The sequence below is a fragment of the Echinops telfairi genome, unplaced genomic scaffold (genome assembly GCF_000313985.2).
Source record: "Echinops telfairi isolate 266 unplaced genomic scaffold, ASM31398v2 ScPeMD7_31;HRSCAF=116, whole genome shotgun sequence".
NCBI classification, from domain to species: domain Eukaryota; kingdom Metazoa; phylum Chordata; class Mammalia; order Afrosoricida; family Tenrecidae; genus Echinops; species Echinops telfairi.
Window position 1 is genome coordinate 10,471,809 of NW_022103928.1, and position 18,357 is coordinate 10,490,165.

General features: G+C 45.7%; 1 protein-coding gene across 3 annotated transcripts in view; it reads left to right on the forward strand.

Moving 5' to 3' along the window:
- The window catches only part of FRMD4B (FERM domain containing 4B), a 332,839-nt gene that overhangs the window by 230,910 nt on the left and 83,572 nt on the right, over nucleotides 1–18,357 (forward strand). For all 3 annotated transcript variants that reach the window (XM_045289894.1, XM_045289895.1, XM_045289897.1), the window contains 2 exons: nucleotides 10,940–10,996; nucleotides 11,849–11,871. In XM_045289894.1, coding sequence (XP_045145829.1) covers nucleotides 10,940–10,996; nucleotides 11,849–11,871 — 80 coding nt within the window. The remainder of the gene's footprint in view (nucleotides 1–10,939; nucleotides 10,997–11,848; nucleotides 11,872–18,357) is intronic.

Sequence of the window (18,357 nt, forward strand, 5' to 3'; positions counted from 1 at the left end):
GCAGCCTAGAGCAAAGTTAACATCAAACAGTCGGTTTGGGTCATATACACTTGTAAAAGAAGGCCCACCAATTTGAAATGGGAAATTCTCCTAACAGCTGATGCGACGAGGGAGTTGCATGTGATGGCTTAGAGCAGTGGTTCTCAACCTTCCTAAGGCCACGACCCTTTGATACAGTTCCTCATGTTGTGGTGAGCCCCCCAACCATAAAGTTATTTTTACTGCTATTTTTCCCTGTCATTTTGCTACTGTTAGGAATTGGGCGACCCCTATGAAAGGGTCATTCAACCCCCAAAGGCGTCAGGACCCACAGGTTGAGAACCGCTGGCTTAGATAGCTCACCGTGGTCTTAACGTGAAGATGAAGTACGGAGCTTTTCAGATGGAGCAGTCACTGCTGATGCTAAACATCACAGAAAAGCTTCTCCCGGGGGTCCGCATAAAGGGACCTTCTCCTTACAGAGCCTTATCACAGTCACCAAATTTAACATTGAACCTCTAGCATTGCCGAACATGCAGCCCATATTCAAATTGCCAATTGTCTCCCTACTTTCTTTGATAACAACTCTCTCTCTTGCTTGAGACTAGTTTATGGTGTAGCATAACCTATTGCATTTAGTCGTTATGACTTTTTAAGTTCCTCTGCATAGGTACAGCCCTTCAGCCTTTCTTTAGCATTCATGACATTAACATTTATGAAGAGTACAGGGGGTGTTTTGTGGACTAGCCCCCCACTTAGATTTCCTTACATTCATCATTAGATCGAATGATATACAATGGGGTACCCCTCAAAAAAACATGAAAATGCTCCACTGGGCAGAACTTTCATAGTATGCATTTCCCCTGCTAGACAAGCATGAGGAACTTGCTCTGAGTTAGTGCACCTAGTGGTGTCACCTGGGAAGGTTCTTTCTCTCTGGTAACAGTGAATTTTTTCATGAAAGCAATTTTTCTTGAACCTCATTTTCTGTGATGGCTGATTTAAGAGAATAGTGTGCAGCTATGAAATTTTGTTTTCCGCTTGGGAGAAATGCCACAGAAACTGTTGTGATGTTGAACACAGCTTATAATGGAAAAACTCAAGTGAATGGGTGGTTTTCTGGTTTTCGAAAAGGTGAGATGTCGATTGATGACAAACCTCATTCTGGACATCCATCAACTTCCCAAACAGATGAAAATGTTGACAAAATTTGTGCACTTGTGCTCAAAGACTAATAACAACTACAGATAATTGAAGAGATGGGGAAGTTATCTGGACTATCTTAGAGCTCAGTTCAGCAAATTTTAGCGGAAGAGTCAGGAATGAGAAAGGTTGCTGTGACATTTGTGCCTCGGAGTCTGAGCAGGAAAAAGAGCATAGAGTGAAAGCATACCGTGCTTGAGTGAACAGCAACGGGACCCAGACTTTTCCCCAAGGTCATTAGTGGTGATGAGACGTGGTGCTACTCTTATGACCCCAAAAGCAAACATCAATCAAGCCACAATCATCACCTTGCCCCCCAAAAAAGCTCGTAAAGTGAAATCAAAGATCAAGACAATGCTCATTTGTTTTTGTTTGTTTTTTGTAATTATTGTTCTTAATTAATCATTTTATTGGGGCTTCTTTCAGCTCTTCTAACAATCCATACATCAATTGTATCGAGCACATTTGTACATATGTTGCCATCAAAATTTTCAAAACATTTTCTTTCTACTTGAGTCTTTGGTATCAGCTCCTCTTTTTTCCTTCCCCACCCACCCTGGTGACCCCTGGATAAATTGTAACTTATTATTATTTTCATATCTTATACCGTCTTCTCTCTCCCTTCACCCACATTTCTGTTGTTCGTCCCCCTCAGGGTGAGGAGTGTGGGTTATACATCAACCATTGCTATCGGTTCCTTCTTTCTCCACCATCTCCCTGCACCTTCCCACTATCCTCATTGTATCGCTACTCCCATTATTGTGCCTAAAGGGCTTATTTGTCCTAGATTCCATGTGTTGAGATTATTATATGTACCAGCTTACATGCTCCAGTCCAGCCAGATTTGTAAGGTAGAACTGGGGTCATGATAGTTGGGCGGAAGAAGCATTAAGGAACTAGAGGAATGTTGTGTGTTTCATCGGTGCTATACTGCACCCTGGCTCTCTCATCCTTTCCTTGTGATCCTTCTGTGAAGGGATGAACAATTTCTATAGATGGGCTTTGGGTCTCCACTTCAACTGCCCTTATTCACATCAATATTATTGTTTGTTTTGGGTCTTTTGATGCCTGATACCTGCTCCCATTGACACCTCATGATCACACAGGTAGGTATGGTTCTTCCATGTGGGATTTGTTGCTTCCCTGATAGATGGCCACTTGTTTAACTTCAAGCCTTTAAGATCCCAGATGCTATATCTTCTAATAGTCAGACACCATCAGCTTTCTTCACATTTGCTTATGCACCCATTTTTACTTCAATGATCATGGTGGGAATGTGAGCATCACAGAATGTGAGGTTATTAAAACAAAGTGTTCTTGGTTTAAGGGAGGACTTGAGTAGAGGCCCAATGTCTGTCTGCTACCTTGATACTTAACATATAAATATATGTACACAGATGTATATCCCTATCATTATATATTTATATATATTCCTGACTATATTTATACCTCTATAAATGTCTTTTACCTCCTAGTTATTTCCTCTTTTTCCTTTTACTATTGTCCTGTCACGCTACCACATCCTGGTCCACCAAGCCCCGAGGACAACAATCCTGCTCAGAGCAGCCAAGGCACAGAGAGGACTGTAGGGCCAACCCCACCATGAGACACCACGTCCTCTCACTGACCCACAGCACTTCAGGGGTCGGCAATGGGGGCACAGTGTGGGAATTGTGCCCAGACTGACCCTGCCACAGCAGGGCATAACACGAAGGGAGCACAGCAGAGCAGCAAGATGAGCCAAGCAACAGAGTCCCTGAGGAACCCTGAAAATAGACTTCACTCTCAGGGGACAGGGTTTGGCACCTCATCAGACTCTGTCAGAAAATATACATAAGGGTCTGCTGACAGACCTGGAACTATTTATAGCCTCCCCCCTTTTTTTTCATATCTAACAATATAAGATAGGCAAAATAAACAATCCCGAGTAGAAAACAACGGGACCGATGGTTCCAGAGGGTGAGGGTGAATTGACAGAAAGTGGAGTGGGAAGCCAACAAACAAGAGATCTAAAATCGATGGCAAGGAGGAGTAGAGCACCTGGTGGGATTTGATCAACTGCAGTGTACCTGAGAGGAATTACTGAGAGCCAAATGAAGGTCATATGGGGTGCTTTTTGTTGTTGTTCTTGTTTTTATGTGAGGGGATAGTGCACTTGGAGTTCATTCCACCAGGTCAGATTGTTCATCAAACGTTCTATTTAGAGGTTCTGAAAAGATGGCCTAACGATGTGTGACCAGAAAAGCCTGAATTGTGGCAGACAGGGGACTGGGTTTGACAGTCCCCTGACAATGCACCTGCTCACACAGTCATCTCAGTGTGCCATTTTTTGGCAAAAAAAAACCATGCCCCTCTTGCCCCACACACCTTACTCCTTGACCTTGCTCTGTGTGACTTTTTGTGTGTCCGCAAATGAACAGAGACAGGAAAGGACAGCGATTTGATGACACTGAAAAGGAGAAGAGAAAACGAGGGCGGTGCTGTCAGCCGTCCAAAGAACGGAATTTGAAAAAATGTTTTCAAGAATGGAATCACAGATTTGACAGATGTATTAAGTGTAATGGAGGGTACTTTGAAAGTGATAAGGTTGTTCTGTAAAAAAAATTTTAAACAGAATTTGGAAGAAAATTCAGGATGTTTTGGGGGGGCGGTATCTCCTCGTATGTTGGGTAGGAATATTACACAGTGGTGTGCCTGAGCCAGCCTAGACCAAATCACAAGAGGCAATTATGCCCATGTCATCCCAACTCCAAGTTCTATGGCACCATACTGGTACCTGGACATGGACCTCGGTGGAAGTGTGCGCATCAGCAAATGCTGAAACCAGGGGTTTCCCACACTCGAGCCAGTTGTGGAACATTTGCATTTTTAGCACCCCAAACCCAAGCCTTTACTACGGAGTCCATTCTGACTCATGGTGACAGTGATAGCGGTTTCCACAGGGGTAGGGCTAGCACAGAGCAAAGGCAGAGGGTGGGACAGAGTGGAACTGCTCCATTAGACGTCCAGTGCTACAAATAGTTCCCGAAGCAGACCGCCATGTAGTTCTCCCATGGAGCAAAAAGTCAAACCGCCGACTCTGGTCAGCCGCCCAGCACTTAATGCACGGGATCCCCAGGGCTCTTTGCTCCCCTACCAGCTTTCACTCATTGAAGATACCTGCCTGAATCAATTTGCCCGCCCACCACCATCCAGCTGATTCTGATGCTGTAAATCTTTATCACAACGGGAGTCTCATCTTTCTCCCAAAGAGGCTTGATCCACTGACCATGCAGTTAATAGCCCAGTGGTTACCAAATGTGCCACCAGGGCTCCTAATGAAGTTGCAAAATGGTGATTTTCACCCAAAACAATCATATTGATGTGAGGGGTGGGGGTCAGAGTGCAGACCAATAGAACATCTATGGACAATTGGACATCTCCTCATAGAAGGGCCACAAGGAAGCGATGAGTCAGCCAGGGTGCAGTATAGCACAGATGAAGCACACAGCATTCCTCTAGGTCTTTAATGCTGCCCCCTCCCCCTGCCCCACTATCATGACCCAAGTTCTATTTTAACAAATCCGGCTAAACCGGAGCCTGTACACTGGTAACAGATAAGAGTGCTCGACACACAGAATCCAGGACAGATTTACGCCTCAGGAACAGAAATGGGAGTAGTGATACCATGAGGGTGGGGGTGAGAAAGGGGGAACTGCAGGGAACGAACAACAGGAATGTGGGTGACGGGAGACAAAGAACCGTGTAAGATATGAAAAAAATAATAATTTATAATGTATCACGGGTTCACAAGAATGGGAGGCTGAGGGAGGAAGGGGGGGGAAATGAATGATGATTTTTCTCTTTCTTTCATTCCTTCTACATTTATTTGTTGGTGTCCATTTTTTTATAGACTCAACCTTAAAACTGGCAGATAATTAGTAATTGTCTTGGGGGAAAGTTCCCTCAACATTGTGCCAAGTAGTTCTAAATCCAAAACATGTATACGAAAGCTACCAATACCCTTTGCTCTACCACGGATTTCGTGTCCAGGCAGTGAAGCATCGCCCCAGTAGACCACGGTGGATGAGTCTTTGGAGACACCTTGCCCGTTCTGCTGTCATAGTGCGCGTTTGATGTTCTCATGCCGTTGCACCAGCAGCGGAAGTGGCCTTGGGGTCACTTTCCCACCGCTCTGCTTCATTCTAGTTTTTATCAAAAGCATGTCGTTGGAGAATTTCTAGAGAGAGATTTGCACTGGAATTATAGAACGGGAACTATCATATGGCAGAGGAACAAGCACTTGACAGGGAGTCCACAGTCATCTTTTGCTGTCGTCTAGCCGTGTGCAAGCCTCTGCATCGCCCCAGCCTCAGTGACTTATTTATGAAATAACTAGTCATGGCTCCACTAAGATGCCTCCCATTCCCAAAACTTCCTTTTATTTCCGTTCTCCTCCATGAAAATCAAATCCTAGAAGTCATCTCACTAGCATGGTGTCTTGGCCTACAAGAGGAGCCTGGGTTGCATAGAGGTTAAAGGGTACAGCTGCTAACGAACCAAAAGGTCGGCTGTTCAAACCCACCAGCCGCCCCCTGGAAGAAAGGCATGGCAGCTGGCTTCCGTAAAGATGCCCGCCTTGGAAGCCCTAAGGGGCCATTCTACTCTGCTTACAGAAGTGTGTAGAGTTGGACCGGGCATGTTGTTTATGGGTATTGGTCAATAAACAAAGTGTCCAATCTGGAGCCTGAACCTAGGACCCAGTGGTTGAATTCATGGTCCAGCTAAATTAGCATGAGGCTGTAGCCCGAGGACTTCATTCTGTGTCACATGACCTGTGCATTCAATCACATCATCTGGCTCACGCCCCTCATTCTCTTTTGTTCATCTTGGACGGGACACCAGGGGAGGATTCCATTACGCTTCTTTCTAAAGAAGCCCCCCTCTCTAGGGTGAGGCTTCCCAGAATTTAAAAGGCTACCTCTGTGGCTGGAGTCCTTTTTCGTGGGCAAAGAAGCAGGTGGGGCATTCCATCCGAGGGCAGACTGCATTTTCTAAGCAGCTTTGCCACATCTGCCAGGGACGCTGACCCCGGTGACGTCGTGGTTATGCTAAACACAAGATCAGCAGTTTGAAATGACCAGCCTCTCTTCAGGAGAAAGACAAAGCTTTCTATTCCCACAAGGAGTTACAGTCTCAGAGCATAGGGGCCGCTCCACCCTGTCTTAGAGGGACGTTATACATTATACGTCAGGATGGACTTAATGGCAGGGTTTGGGTCCCGGCTCAGTAGCTCCCAGCTTAGGCAAATCTCACCGCATGGAGTTACTGAAACTAACAAAGAGCATTATTCTCGATTGATCTGTTGTGTAATGGACTTCACACACAAGTCCAGTGAGCCTCGGTAGGAGCACTAGACGTTAAAATAAGTTGCCTTGTGTGCCTAGGGCAGGGATTGCTAACTAGATTGCCATTTTGGACCGAGGGACAGAAAAGGAGAGGGGACTTTGCCAGATAATGCATTTCCCTCTTCCCTCGGAATAAGGTTGCCACCAGCCCCAGCCCTCCACTCTCGTGCCACTCCACCACACGGAGCAAGTGTTGGAGCCGCTGGTTCACCGCCGGGGTCCCACTGGTGAATTCTGTATTTGCCTTTCCGCTCTTCCGGAGCCGTCTCCACCTGGTCCCACTCACGCTTCAGTTCCTCAGTTCAACATGTTTCATAGTTAATGACCCTCCTGAGGTAGAGAATTGTTTGGCAGTTTCCACATAGGTATCTGCTTTAGGTCCTTTTATCTGACTGGCTGGTCGTCCACTTGCTAATTGCCAAGTCAGTGTCTAGCATGGTGTTCTGATGACTCATCTAAAGGAGGGTTGTGGGGCACCGGGGGAGTTGGCAGTAACTTTCAAGATGCTTGCATCTTTAGTTAGCTGAGTAGCCTAAATAATATACTTTTTCTTTCTTTCTCTACGATGTTAAGACAGTCACTTTGACTTGAGCATTCGAGTTCTTTTCTGAGTGCTCACTCTTAGCCCCCCTTCCCCGCTCCCCCAGCTTCCCCATGAATTTCTTCTTTCTTTGAACTTCAGGAATTCACCCTTTCAACATTTTAATCTTGATCAACACCCACCTCACCTGGTGGCTTAACCGCTTCATCATCTTTCAGCAGACTAGAAAAACACAGTCTCTTGCCTGAAAGACACGGGGCAATTGATTCCTACTCTCAATCTGGCTTCTCTTTGATTTTGTAATCTGCTTCTCGAGATTATAGACGAGCTTTGAATTCCAAGGCTCCGGGCCTGTTAGGAAGCCAAAAACTTTGATGCTGATCCTGGGCCTCAGGTTTCACAGGGGATGCTGTGTGTCAGAGGAAGATACAATTATTTTGTTTTCCATTTCATGGTACAGATGAAACATGAATAATTATCACTGCTGATACAAGTTGATGTTACCCTACCCTGGGCTGCTTGCTTGTTTTATGGTCTGTCTTTTAGAAGAATGAGGGCTGGCCTTTGTTTTTGAGAACCCCAGTCCAATCATCAGGGAACCTGAGTGACCAGGCTTTCAGAAACCCTGGATGAGTGAGGGTTTCTATACACTTCCAAGCCTGCTTGGACTTGCCAGCCCTTTGTTACTCTGCACAGGTGCATATGAAGCTGTGAGGGAACTCAATGCTCAGGTTCAACAAGGAGAAGGGAGGGAAAGGGCACAGAGCGGTTTGCACCCCCATGAGTTCCTTGTCTACTAACTCTCTTCACTTTCAACAACTAGCTCTGTAGGGTTAGGCCAGGGAGGAGATTCTGGAAACCATGTTTGCATGTGTCAATGTTGACAAGCAAGCAAACTACAAAAAATATTTTTCTAAACAAAGTGCTCTATTTTGTTGGTTGCAGTATTAAATGATACAATAATAAAGGTCTCCATGTTTTTTGGTTGCAATATAAATGATGCAGTGACAAAGATCTGTTTTGGGGGGTTGCAATATTAAATGGTGTTGTAATTAAGAAATCTTTATTTATATTTTGGTTGCAATATTGAATGATGTAGTAATAGCATTTACAATTGCACTACACACACAGACATCAATAAAGGATCATGTCAGTCCTGTTGGTAGATGTTAGACCCCCTGCACATGCACACTTCTGCATCCAAGCTACTTTGTTGATGATTTTGGTTTTTTTGGCTCTACCCTGACTTTTATTTTTTTAGATCATTTAATTGGGGGCTCTTACAGCTCGTTTAACAATCCATACATCAAGCATATTGTATCAAGCATATTTGTACATATGTTGCCATCATTATTTTCTAAACATTTACTTACTATTTGAGCTCTTGGTATCAGCTCCCCTTCTACCCTCATGACCCATTGATAAATTATTATTATTTTCATATCTTATACCGACCGTGGTCTCCCTTTCCCCTTGGTTTCTTCCCTCTCTCCTCTCCCCACCTTCCTCCTCCTCTCCTGGTATCGATGCTCCCATTTCTGTTCCCGAGGTGTTTATATGACCTGGATTCAGAGTGTTATGAACTATTATCTGTACCTGTGTACATGCTCCAGCCCAGCCCACAGTGAAAGGCAGGACTGGGGTCATGATAGTGGGGGGTCCGGAAGCCTCAAGGAACCAGAGGAATAGTGTGGGTTACATGGGTGCTATGCTTCCCCCTGGTTGACTCATCCCTTCCTTGGGACCCGTCTATGGGGGGATGTCCCATTGTCTACAGATGGGTTTGGCCGTAAGGTGACCAGATTTTAACATTGGTAAAAACGGGACACCATTGATAAAACTCATATCCTGGCGCAATAGCCACATGGCAGCCGAAAACCGTATACCCTAGCTTGTCGTGCATTCTTTCCAAACATCGGGACACGGGAAAAATTGTTAAAAATCCGGACTGTCCCACCAAAAGTGGGACATTGGGGTCTCTGCTCCAAGCCCCCTTGTTCTCAACAATATGGTCTTTGTTTGTTTGTTTGTTTGTTTGGGGGTCTTTGATGCCTGTCACCAATCCCGTCAACACCTCATGATTGCACAGGCCGGTGAGTTACTTCCTGGTGGGCTTGTTGCTTCTCTGCTAGATGGCCAATTTAACTTCAAGCCTTTAAGACTGCAGACGCTGTATCTTTTGACAGTCAGGCACCATCAGCTTTCTTCACCACATTTGCTTATGCACACGTTCGTCTTCAGCGATCGTGTTGGGAGGGTGGGCCTCACAGAATGCCAGGTTGTTAGAACCAAGTGTTCCTGCATTGAGGGAGGGCTTGAGAAGAGGCCTCAAATCCATCCCCTTCCTCAATTTATTGCTATATAAATATATGAACATATGCCAATGATGCTATTTTTATGAATTAATATATTTACATAAGCACACACTTATGTTGATACTTCCATCCATAGCTTTGCTTCCTAGATCTCCCCTCTGCTTCCTTTTACCTTCCTCCTTTCCCACCACCATGCTCGCCCTTCTTCTGCCTCTTCGTACTTCCTCTCAGCTAGATTGCTGTTGTTCCAACACGCCCAGGATCGCTACCTCCTCCTCGTTGTTGGTTTTAATTCCCTAGTTGTTCCCTGTTTATAGTATTGTCTGCTCACCGCTCCCTTCCCTGCCTCCTTCTCCCCCCAAGTCCCTCCAGAATCTCCAGTCCAATTTCTTTCTCCTCAGGCTTGCTTCCCATGCCTATCTTACATAGGTAGGCAAACCAATAATAACACAGACAATCCAAAAAGAAACCAAAAATTTGAAGAAAAGAAGAAAAAGAAAAACAAATATATAAAAATAATAATAACTAGCAAAAAGAACCTGAAAAAGCTTAGATAATTCCAGGTCTGTTCCCTGACCTTTATGACTATCTCCCCACTAGTCCTGGGTGGTTCTGGGAACTGGCCCTCCTAGCCTGGTCTGTTTGGGGGCTCCTCAGGGGCTTTGTGGCTTGGCTTTGCTCCTGTTGCTGATCTGTTATGTTCCCTTCTTGGTTTGCCTCGCTGTGGTGGGTTCAGACTGGACTCACTCCCCACCACGGGTCCCCAGTATGGTCCTGTGTTGAAGTATGCTCCAGCGAGGGGACATCATGTCTCAAGCTGTTGTTGGCCCTGCAGTCCTTCCTGTGCCAAGCTACTTTTTGTAAATCAAACTCCAGATCTCTTATTTTGAGGGAAGAGAAAAGATGATATAAAAATTAATAAATTAGAGTTCATCAAACTTCACTACAAAGAAAAAGAATTTCAGGCTATTGAGCATTTGCCATAACTGGTTTTAAGGCTTCACAATGTAGCTATAAGGTACACATCAACTCAGTAATGTGTCAATGATGTAGAAGTGAATTTATATTTTTAATAATATTTGCTTTGAGTATGTACAAAAATAAACATGCTATAACACAGAAAGAGGAAAAACTATCTCAAGAAAACACTCACAGACAAATCTAAGAAAATCTGCAGGACTTTCAAATGAACTTGGATAGAGAAAAATGAGCCACCGAGGCTGAATTTTCAGGCTTAAGGTCATTCATATTTCCTCCAGTACACGGCTCTCCAAACAAATTTCCCAGAGCTCACACACACACATAAACACACGCACACACACACACACACACAGAGTGGTTTCTCCTTACCCCCTCAACACTTCACTCCCCCCCTCTTTACCCTGCAGTGGTATGATCTGCATTTGATCGTAAACTGGAGGTGCCGGGCTGTGACAGCTTCCCTAACTGGACAGCTATTTGCTACAACCCAGGGTAGCACGGTGCTCAGTGATGCTTCCCTTTTCCGCCCACAGGGACAAATTGAAGTAGACAGCGAAACCACCTTCAAGTTGGCAGCGCTTATCCTGCAGGTAAGAATTTACAGACTGGCTCTTCCGGCTCCTTTTGTGTGTGTTGGTTTTGCTAACTGCCTACAACTGTGCGACTTTTGCAGGGGTCAGTGGCTGGTAGATTTTTAAACCCGCTGGTTGTTTTTGCCAGTGCGAAGTCCGAGCCACTGTCTCTGTGAGAGAGGAGATTGCATGCGCCGCAGAGTAACCCTGCGTGTCTCAAAACCAAGTGAACTTTAGAGCTGGCACGGGGAGACAGGGAGGACCATCTTCCTGGGAAAGACCTTCTGGGGGCATGAATTCTGGAAGGAGGGGTTGCTGCAGCAGCTGTAATTTTCATTTAAATTTAGTAACTTGAATAGATTGTTTTGAGGTTGGGCTAAAGAGAGCCCTTTAATTTTTAAAGGCTTCAGTGTCTGAAAAACAAAGTCTGTTTCCATTCTAATTTTAAAAGTAAACGCAATCGTGTGTGTTGTTTTACCTGTGTTGTGGTTTAAAATCTGTGTCCAGAGTTAAAAATTTAAATAAAAAGTGCCCCTTGAATAGAGAATCCTTAATTATGCGAGCTTTGGAAAGTAAAAAGAAGGCATGCTCCTTTGTGCTATTTTTGATGCATTTGCCTCTTCCAAAGGGAGAAAGCAATATTGCAGATATTCGAATATGCTGGATTTCCAGTCTGTTAGATGTCACTTGTCAATGTCCCACTCTCCCCCACAGCCATATAGGGATAGTTTTGTTTCTGTCAAAGCACAAACATTCTTCCAAACAAAACTCAGAGACTTTAAGGGACTTCCTGGATCAAGAAAACTCGTTGAGCTTGACAAAATCCCTATCAATTATTTATCTTTTTTCTTTCTTCATTTTTTTTTTCAGGAAGCCAAAGGAGATTATACCAGGTAAGGGTTCCTTTTCTGTTGTCTGGTGCAAAAAACCCAAGCTGAATTATTTAAAGCTGTTATTTTAAATAACAATGGTGGCAAACTCAAAAGAAAGCAAATCCCAGGGCAGGCAGGCAACTTCCATCTCTTCTCTCTTCAACTAGAACCTAATCTCTTGGTGTAGGAACCTGGGAAAGAGGCTGCCTGACCATTTTCTTCAAGCCAGGGTGACAGCGGGTTGTAACGGGACTTTCCCAAGTACTGTTTGCTGTCATCTGTTAGCAAGATGAAGGAATCTATTTTTAAAAAATCTACGATCGGCTGTGCTGATTCTTCCTTTGCTTTTTAAAAGTTCATAATAGCCCAGTGTTCGAAGAGTGATAACATATGCGCAAAAAAATTAAATCCATCAGCTGCTTAGTTAAGGGATTAATAGAGGGCTTTCTTGTGGCAGCTGCCCCAGGGGCCTCACCCTTCATACACACTTGACCTGATAGTTGCATTGTTGCTGCCAGACACTTGCTGGTTCCAACCGTCCAGACTGGCTGCAGCCCCAGAGCCTGTTTACATTTGAATTCACTTTCTACCTGCTCCAAGCAGGCTTTCAATGCAGTCCTTGTGGTTGGGGGTGTAGAAACGGTTACAGAATGGGGAGAGGCTTCCCCTTAGAAACCGCTCCTAGGCCAGTGGCGCTTTGGAAAGCCTGGTCGCTGACATGTGAATGTTCCACTCCCAGTAAACTTTCCCCGCAGATTATTGACAGAGTGCCGGCCAAGTCCTTTGAGGAGTGTGCTCCTTAATGAACTGAGAGTAAAATAGTGCTTTCCTCGCCTGCAAAACCGCCCACGCTTATCCAAGCCCCTGGGTCGTGCTTTACTGCAGACTGGCCAGTCCCTGGCCTGGCCCTCATGAGCATGGTCAGGGAGTCCCGGTAACACCCCGTGTGACCACCGCTGCATTCTCCCGTTAGCTTGGGCTGCTCTAAAAATGATCTTTGAAAGGTTAGGAAAGATGCTCTGAAGGAATTCTAGAAATCCCTTCGTTCTTTTCTTTTAATTATAAAGAAAACATGTTGGGGTGGGGAGGGAAGGTGTAGGGCTTTCTAGGTCATGAAGCAGCATCCAGAGGCGCCGTAGCCCTTGCTGCTGTCTCTCCTGGAGAAGCCCAGTGTCCTCGCAGAGCAGCTATTCCAAGAATGCCATCCTTTATGGGGGTGAGGCTGAAGTAGATTTACACACGAGGCCCTCCGGGTCAAATGCTCAGACTCTGCCGCCTGTGGCCTGCTCGCCTTCCCTCCTCCACCTTCTCGCAGTGGAACGGCCCTGGAGCAGGCCCCTGGTTCCTGCGAGCCTCCGTTTGGGCATCAGTAAAAGGAGCCCTGCCCAATATACCTGATGTTTCTGCGGAGTCACCCACGACGCGGGCACATTGGCATTGTACTGCTGTGATCCTGGGGGTTTCAATGGCTGATTGTCAGGCCTTTATTCCTAGCGCTCTTCAGTATAGCAGGCCAGCTAGAACCTATCCAGCATCACAGCAATGACCGGCATCCTTCGTTAATGGATGGGGGGTGGCTGCACAGGGGGCGCATTGGCTAGGTGGAAAGTAAGAATTCTGTAGCTATGACACCACTGGGTCATAGTGGGTCTGTTTGAAAATCAAAGGCCTTTATGGGTCTTTTTGAAAATCAAAGGTGCCCTAGTGGCACAAGTAAAGCCTCCACAGTGGGCACCCGCCAGTGTAGCCTGAGAAAGACCTGGGGATCATTCCCGGAAGCCTTAGCGCCCTGAAAAACTACTCTGCCCTAGAGGATCACATGGGAGTCAGAATCGATGTGAGGGCAGACAACAACAAAATGAGAATTGAATGGACATCAGCATTGCCTGGGGCGTTATAAAGGATAGAGCAAGCTCTCCCTGCAGTTTGGTTATTAGTCTAGTGTCATTAGCTGGAGAAACTGCCCCCCATAGGGTTTCCTGGCTTATCTCCCCAAATTATACTAGTGTGTTGGAGAGAAAGGAGAGAGAGAGAATTATTTCGTCAGCTTTCCTGCAGGAAGGTTCTTTGCCTGTACCACAGTGGGGCAAAGGCCAGAAGTGGCAGGCTGTAGCTCAGGCTTTCTTGCTTCAAAAGTTAGTAAATTCATCTGGCTCAGTCTGATCCAAACCTTCCCCTTAACTTCAGCTCCTTCTCGGTGCTTCCCTAGACCGAAGAGGGGGAAGACACCGGGGTGAAACGATCTAGACCATGCGGAGGAGTAGACAGAGCCTGGGGTTGGGGATCAAAGAAACCATCTCATGCCGTCCATGAGAATGACGCGTTGACCTGTCTAAAGTTCACTTTCCTCGTCTGTGAATTGAGTTTTTCCAGTAGTGATTTCTGTGGGGTGGCTTTAAGGGGGGAATTAGTGACATAGAAAAGTTGTGGAAATTATAAATTGTTGCACAAGCATTTGTTATTGCTATGGGGGTGGTGGTGAAAGAAATATATGGGGAATGTGATTTTTTTTTTTGGTCACTAGGCTTAACATTCAAAAAGATTTGAATTTGTTGCCATCACTGCCTCCTTGTCTGTCTTCCTTCCCTCCTGAACAGAGGGGATTTTTTTTCTCCAAAATATTGTTATAAAAATTATTTTTAAAACCAGGCAAAATAAAAATACCAGGCGATGGCATATATACTGGTTAGAGCAAAGGCTCTGGAGCCAGCCACCGTCGAGCCCATTGCCGTTGGGTTGGTTCCAGGGCCCACGGCCACAGACAGAGTGGAACTTACCTGATAGGGTTGCCAAGGCTGCCGTCTGCCTTCTCAGAAGCAGGCAGCCACAGCTTCCTCCCACGGTGCAGCCGGTGGACACCATGCGCCAACCTTTCCATTAGCAGCTGAGCATGCAACCACTGTGCCATCAGCATTTCTCTAGAACCAAAAACCAAAACCAAACCCATGCCATCACTCATAATTGAAAGTTCTATCTGTCTCCTAAAGAGCAGCTGGTAGTTTTGAACTGCTGACTTTGGAGATTGCAGCCCAATGCACAACTACTATACCACCAGGGCTCTCTAGAACCAGTGGAAGCAGGGAGGAGAGGAAATATTGCCACTGAATCAATTCCAACTCACAGTGACCCTATATAGTGTCTCTGAGGCTGTACATCGTGGTGGGAGCAGATAGTTTCCTCTTCCTAAGAGAACCCTAGTTTTCTCAGCCCCCAGTCTCCATTTCATAAACATATGTATGGGAGCAGTTTATTTGAACTAACAACTAAGTGCTTGCTATGACACTGTTAAGTAACACTGGTGTTGTAGCGGTTACTCATTGGGCTGCTAACTCCAAGGTCAGCAGTTCAAACCACCAGCCACTGTGCCTGAAAAAAGGGGCTGTGTACTCAACATAAACAGCTGCAGTGTCAGAAACCCACAGGGGCAGTTCCACCCGGTCTCTACAAGGTGGCTATGAGTCGGCATCCCCTCGATGGCCGTGAATGTGGTTTGGGTTTATGACATTGTCAAAAACCAGCCTGATTTCATCCAGTTCCCACAGCCCATGGAGCCACTATGACTCATAGCTGGAGAAACTACTCACAGGGTTTCCAAGCCTGTGTTTCTCCTTTCTATGGGTTAGTGTGCTTTGAGCAAAAGTTTACAGAGAAAACTGGTTTTCCATTCAATAGGTCCTACACATTTTGTTTCGTAACTTTGATTGCAATCTTCACAACAGAGCCACACTCTTCCCACTGAAGTATGTTTACCATTTTTATTTTTCGTTCCTAGCCTTTCCTGCCTTCTGAGCTTTATCCCAGGTGCAAACGCTGCCTTTTTGATTGTTCTAAGGAGTATATACCCTTCTGGTGCTATTGTTCGCCTTATAGGCCTGTCTATTGATGGGCGGCAAGTTGAGCCACTTGTGAGTGAGTCCCATTCCAGGCCTGGAGGTGACTCAGGACCACAGTCTGTGTCCAGGCTTCCACCATCACTGTCAGACCAGGAAGCCAGAAGCAATCTTTAGGGAAACAGACTGCCACATCATTTCCCTGTAGATTGGCTGACAGCTTCAAACAGCTGACCTTTCTGTTAGCAGCCGTGCACCTTAACCATTGTGTCAGAGGACTCCTTTCCTTGCACAATTAAGAAAAACAAAAAACAAGCTTGAGTTACCTCCCAAGACAGTTACTTTCCTATTCAGTGTTGATTACTGGTTACAAACCACTCTCTTAGTTTCTCATTGCATACAGACCCCCAGACGCCAACACCTCACCCCGGCATTCAAGCCCCTACTTGATCTGCATTGTGAATTTGAGCTTCCCATAGTCTATTGTCTGTGAGTCTATATATCTGTCCATGCATCCATCTCTTCTCAGTTTTTCCCCCACGTCCACCAAAAGCCAGTGCCTGTGGAGCTGATTCCAGCTCACTGGGGAGATTTTCAGTAGATGATTTTCCAGAAGCAGATCACCAGGCCTTTCTTCCGAGATGCCTCTCGGACACGTCCACTCACAGACGCCTCTCCTGTACACATCATGTACCATTTTGCCTTCTTGACTTTGCGCCAGTTTTTCTTCCTAGAAGGCCTATCAAAGTAACAATTCTCCCCTCCTCATTCTGCTTCCTGCCATGTTTCCTTCAGAGTATGTTAAGTGAATGTTATCATCACCAGTAGGAATCCCTGCTCTCTGATAGTTAATTAAGCAGTAGAGTAGGGACTTCCATTTTCTTTAAATAGAAGGCGGTCTGACTTTCTATGTCTGCCCTACAGCTAACAGCTCACAGGCTACTAAAGATAAGAGGCTACTTGGGTAACACCACACAGACAAAGCTCCTTGAATTCCTGAGCGCTGACAACACCCAGGGAGAAGACCAGCTTTTAGCACTGAATTGGCTGCAAATGGACCTGTAAATGCAAAGCCTTTGGGGATTGAGGGGGGTGGGGGGTGTTGTTGTTGTTACTTGGTTTGTTTTTATTTTTTTAAGTGCTGAAAAAATGGAAGTTACCCAGTAACTGTGTGGCCAGGAGTGTGGTTAATACGCTTTGCTGAAAAGAAAACATGAGTGACTATGTTTTACAGCTTAGTGCGGGGTCAAAATAAGAGTCCATTAGTAGCAACTGTAGAGGGGAAGTAAATAGTCACAACATTCACAGCTTTGCCTCAAACTGTGGCTTTGTCTCCTGAGGAAAGGGGCCTGTTTGGGTGCTCTGAGGGTCCTTTCTGAAGGGAAAAGTATTCAAGGACATTAACGAAGTCCCTGCCCCCTGTCTCACGTTGGAGAACCCATAAAGCCATCGGTCCCTTTCCAAGACTTGAAAGTCAGTGACAAGAATGAAAATTACAGCTCTCGTAGACTGGGCCACAATAATGGGGTCAAACATGACAACCATCGTGAAGCTCTCATAGGGCCCGTGGTGTTTCGTTCTGTGGTACAGGGCGTCGTACGAGTCGGAACCTGTTCCACAGCACCTAACAATGACAGACGGAGACTGGGCATGTGCTGAGCCCTTACTCTACTGGGATCCACTCTGGAATTTGACTTCTTGGGTTCAAACCCAGGAGCAGTCACTTGTGTAACTATGAGTTGTTTGTCTGGCACCGACTTTGGGCTGCTTAGGTTGACCGTTCAACCAACCAACTCCTTGACGGAAGCAGGACAGGGATAGCATCTTTGGAGCCTTGTCTGTGGCACAGCCAACTCAATGGAAGTGGCTTTGGGGTTGTTCTCTGGACCCTGGTTTTTTTGTTTTGTTCGTTTCTATAAATGCATTATAAATAAGTACCTATTTCATAGAGCTGTTTGTGACACCATCCATTGCAAAGAGCTTTGACATAATGGGGTGGAGCATTATTATTATGTTTAGCCTTCATAGCCACCCTGTCCCCATAGGCACTATGATTATCTTCATTTTGTTGTTATTTCCCTTTGCCTCATAGTAACCTCATGTGACCCACCAGAACTACTGCCCCATAGAGTTTCCTAGGATATATATATCACTATCATCTTGTAGGAGCGGATTGCCAAGTTTTCCTCCCAGAAAACCCTTGCAGGGTTTGAACCACCAACCCTCCAGTTAGCAGTCAAGTACCTAGCCATTGCACCTTATCCTTATCTTTATAGATGGAAAATGAGCTTTGGGGTGGCTAAGTAGCTTACTGAAGTAGCTTACGAATATATACAGATTCTGGTACTGGCTTTAGGCTGCTTAAACCGCAGCTTACTGATAATAAATAAATAAATGAATGATTTATTATTCCTCTATCCGACCCAGTTTGCATAGCTGCTGTTGTTCCATGCCATCCAAGCAGTTCTGACTCACAACAGTCCGGGCAACAGGGGCCGAGCTGCCCAGTCCGACACCACCGCCCCTGGTGCTGTGCTTGAGTCCAGTGTTGCAGCCACGTGTCCTTCACACACCGAGGGTCTTGCTCCTTTATAGTGCCCACTGCCGGAACAAGTCCCTCGTGATGACATGTCCACGGCACATGAGATGACCGCTCTCCGTCCTTGCTTCCAAGGCG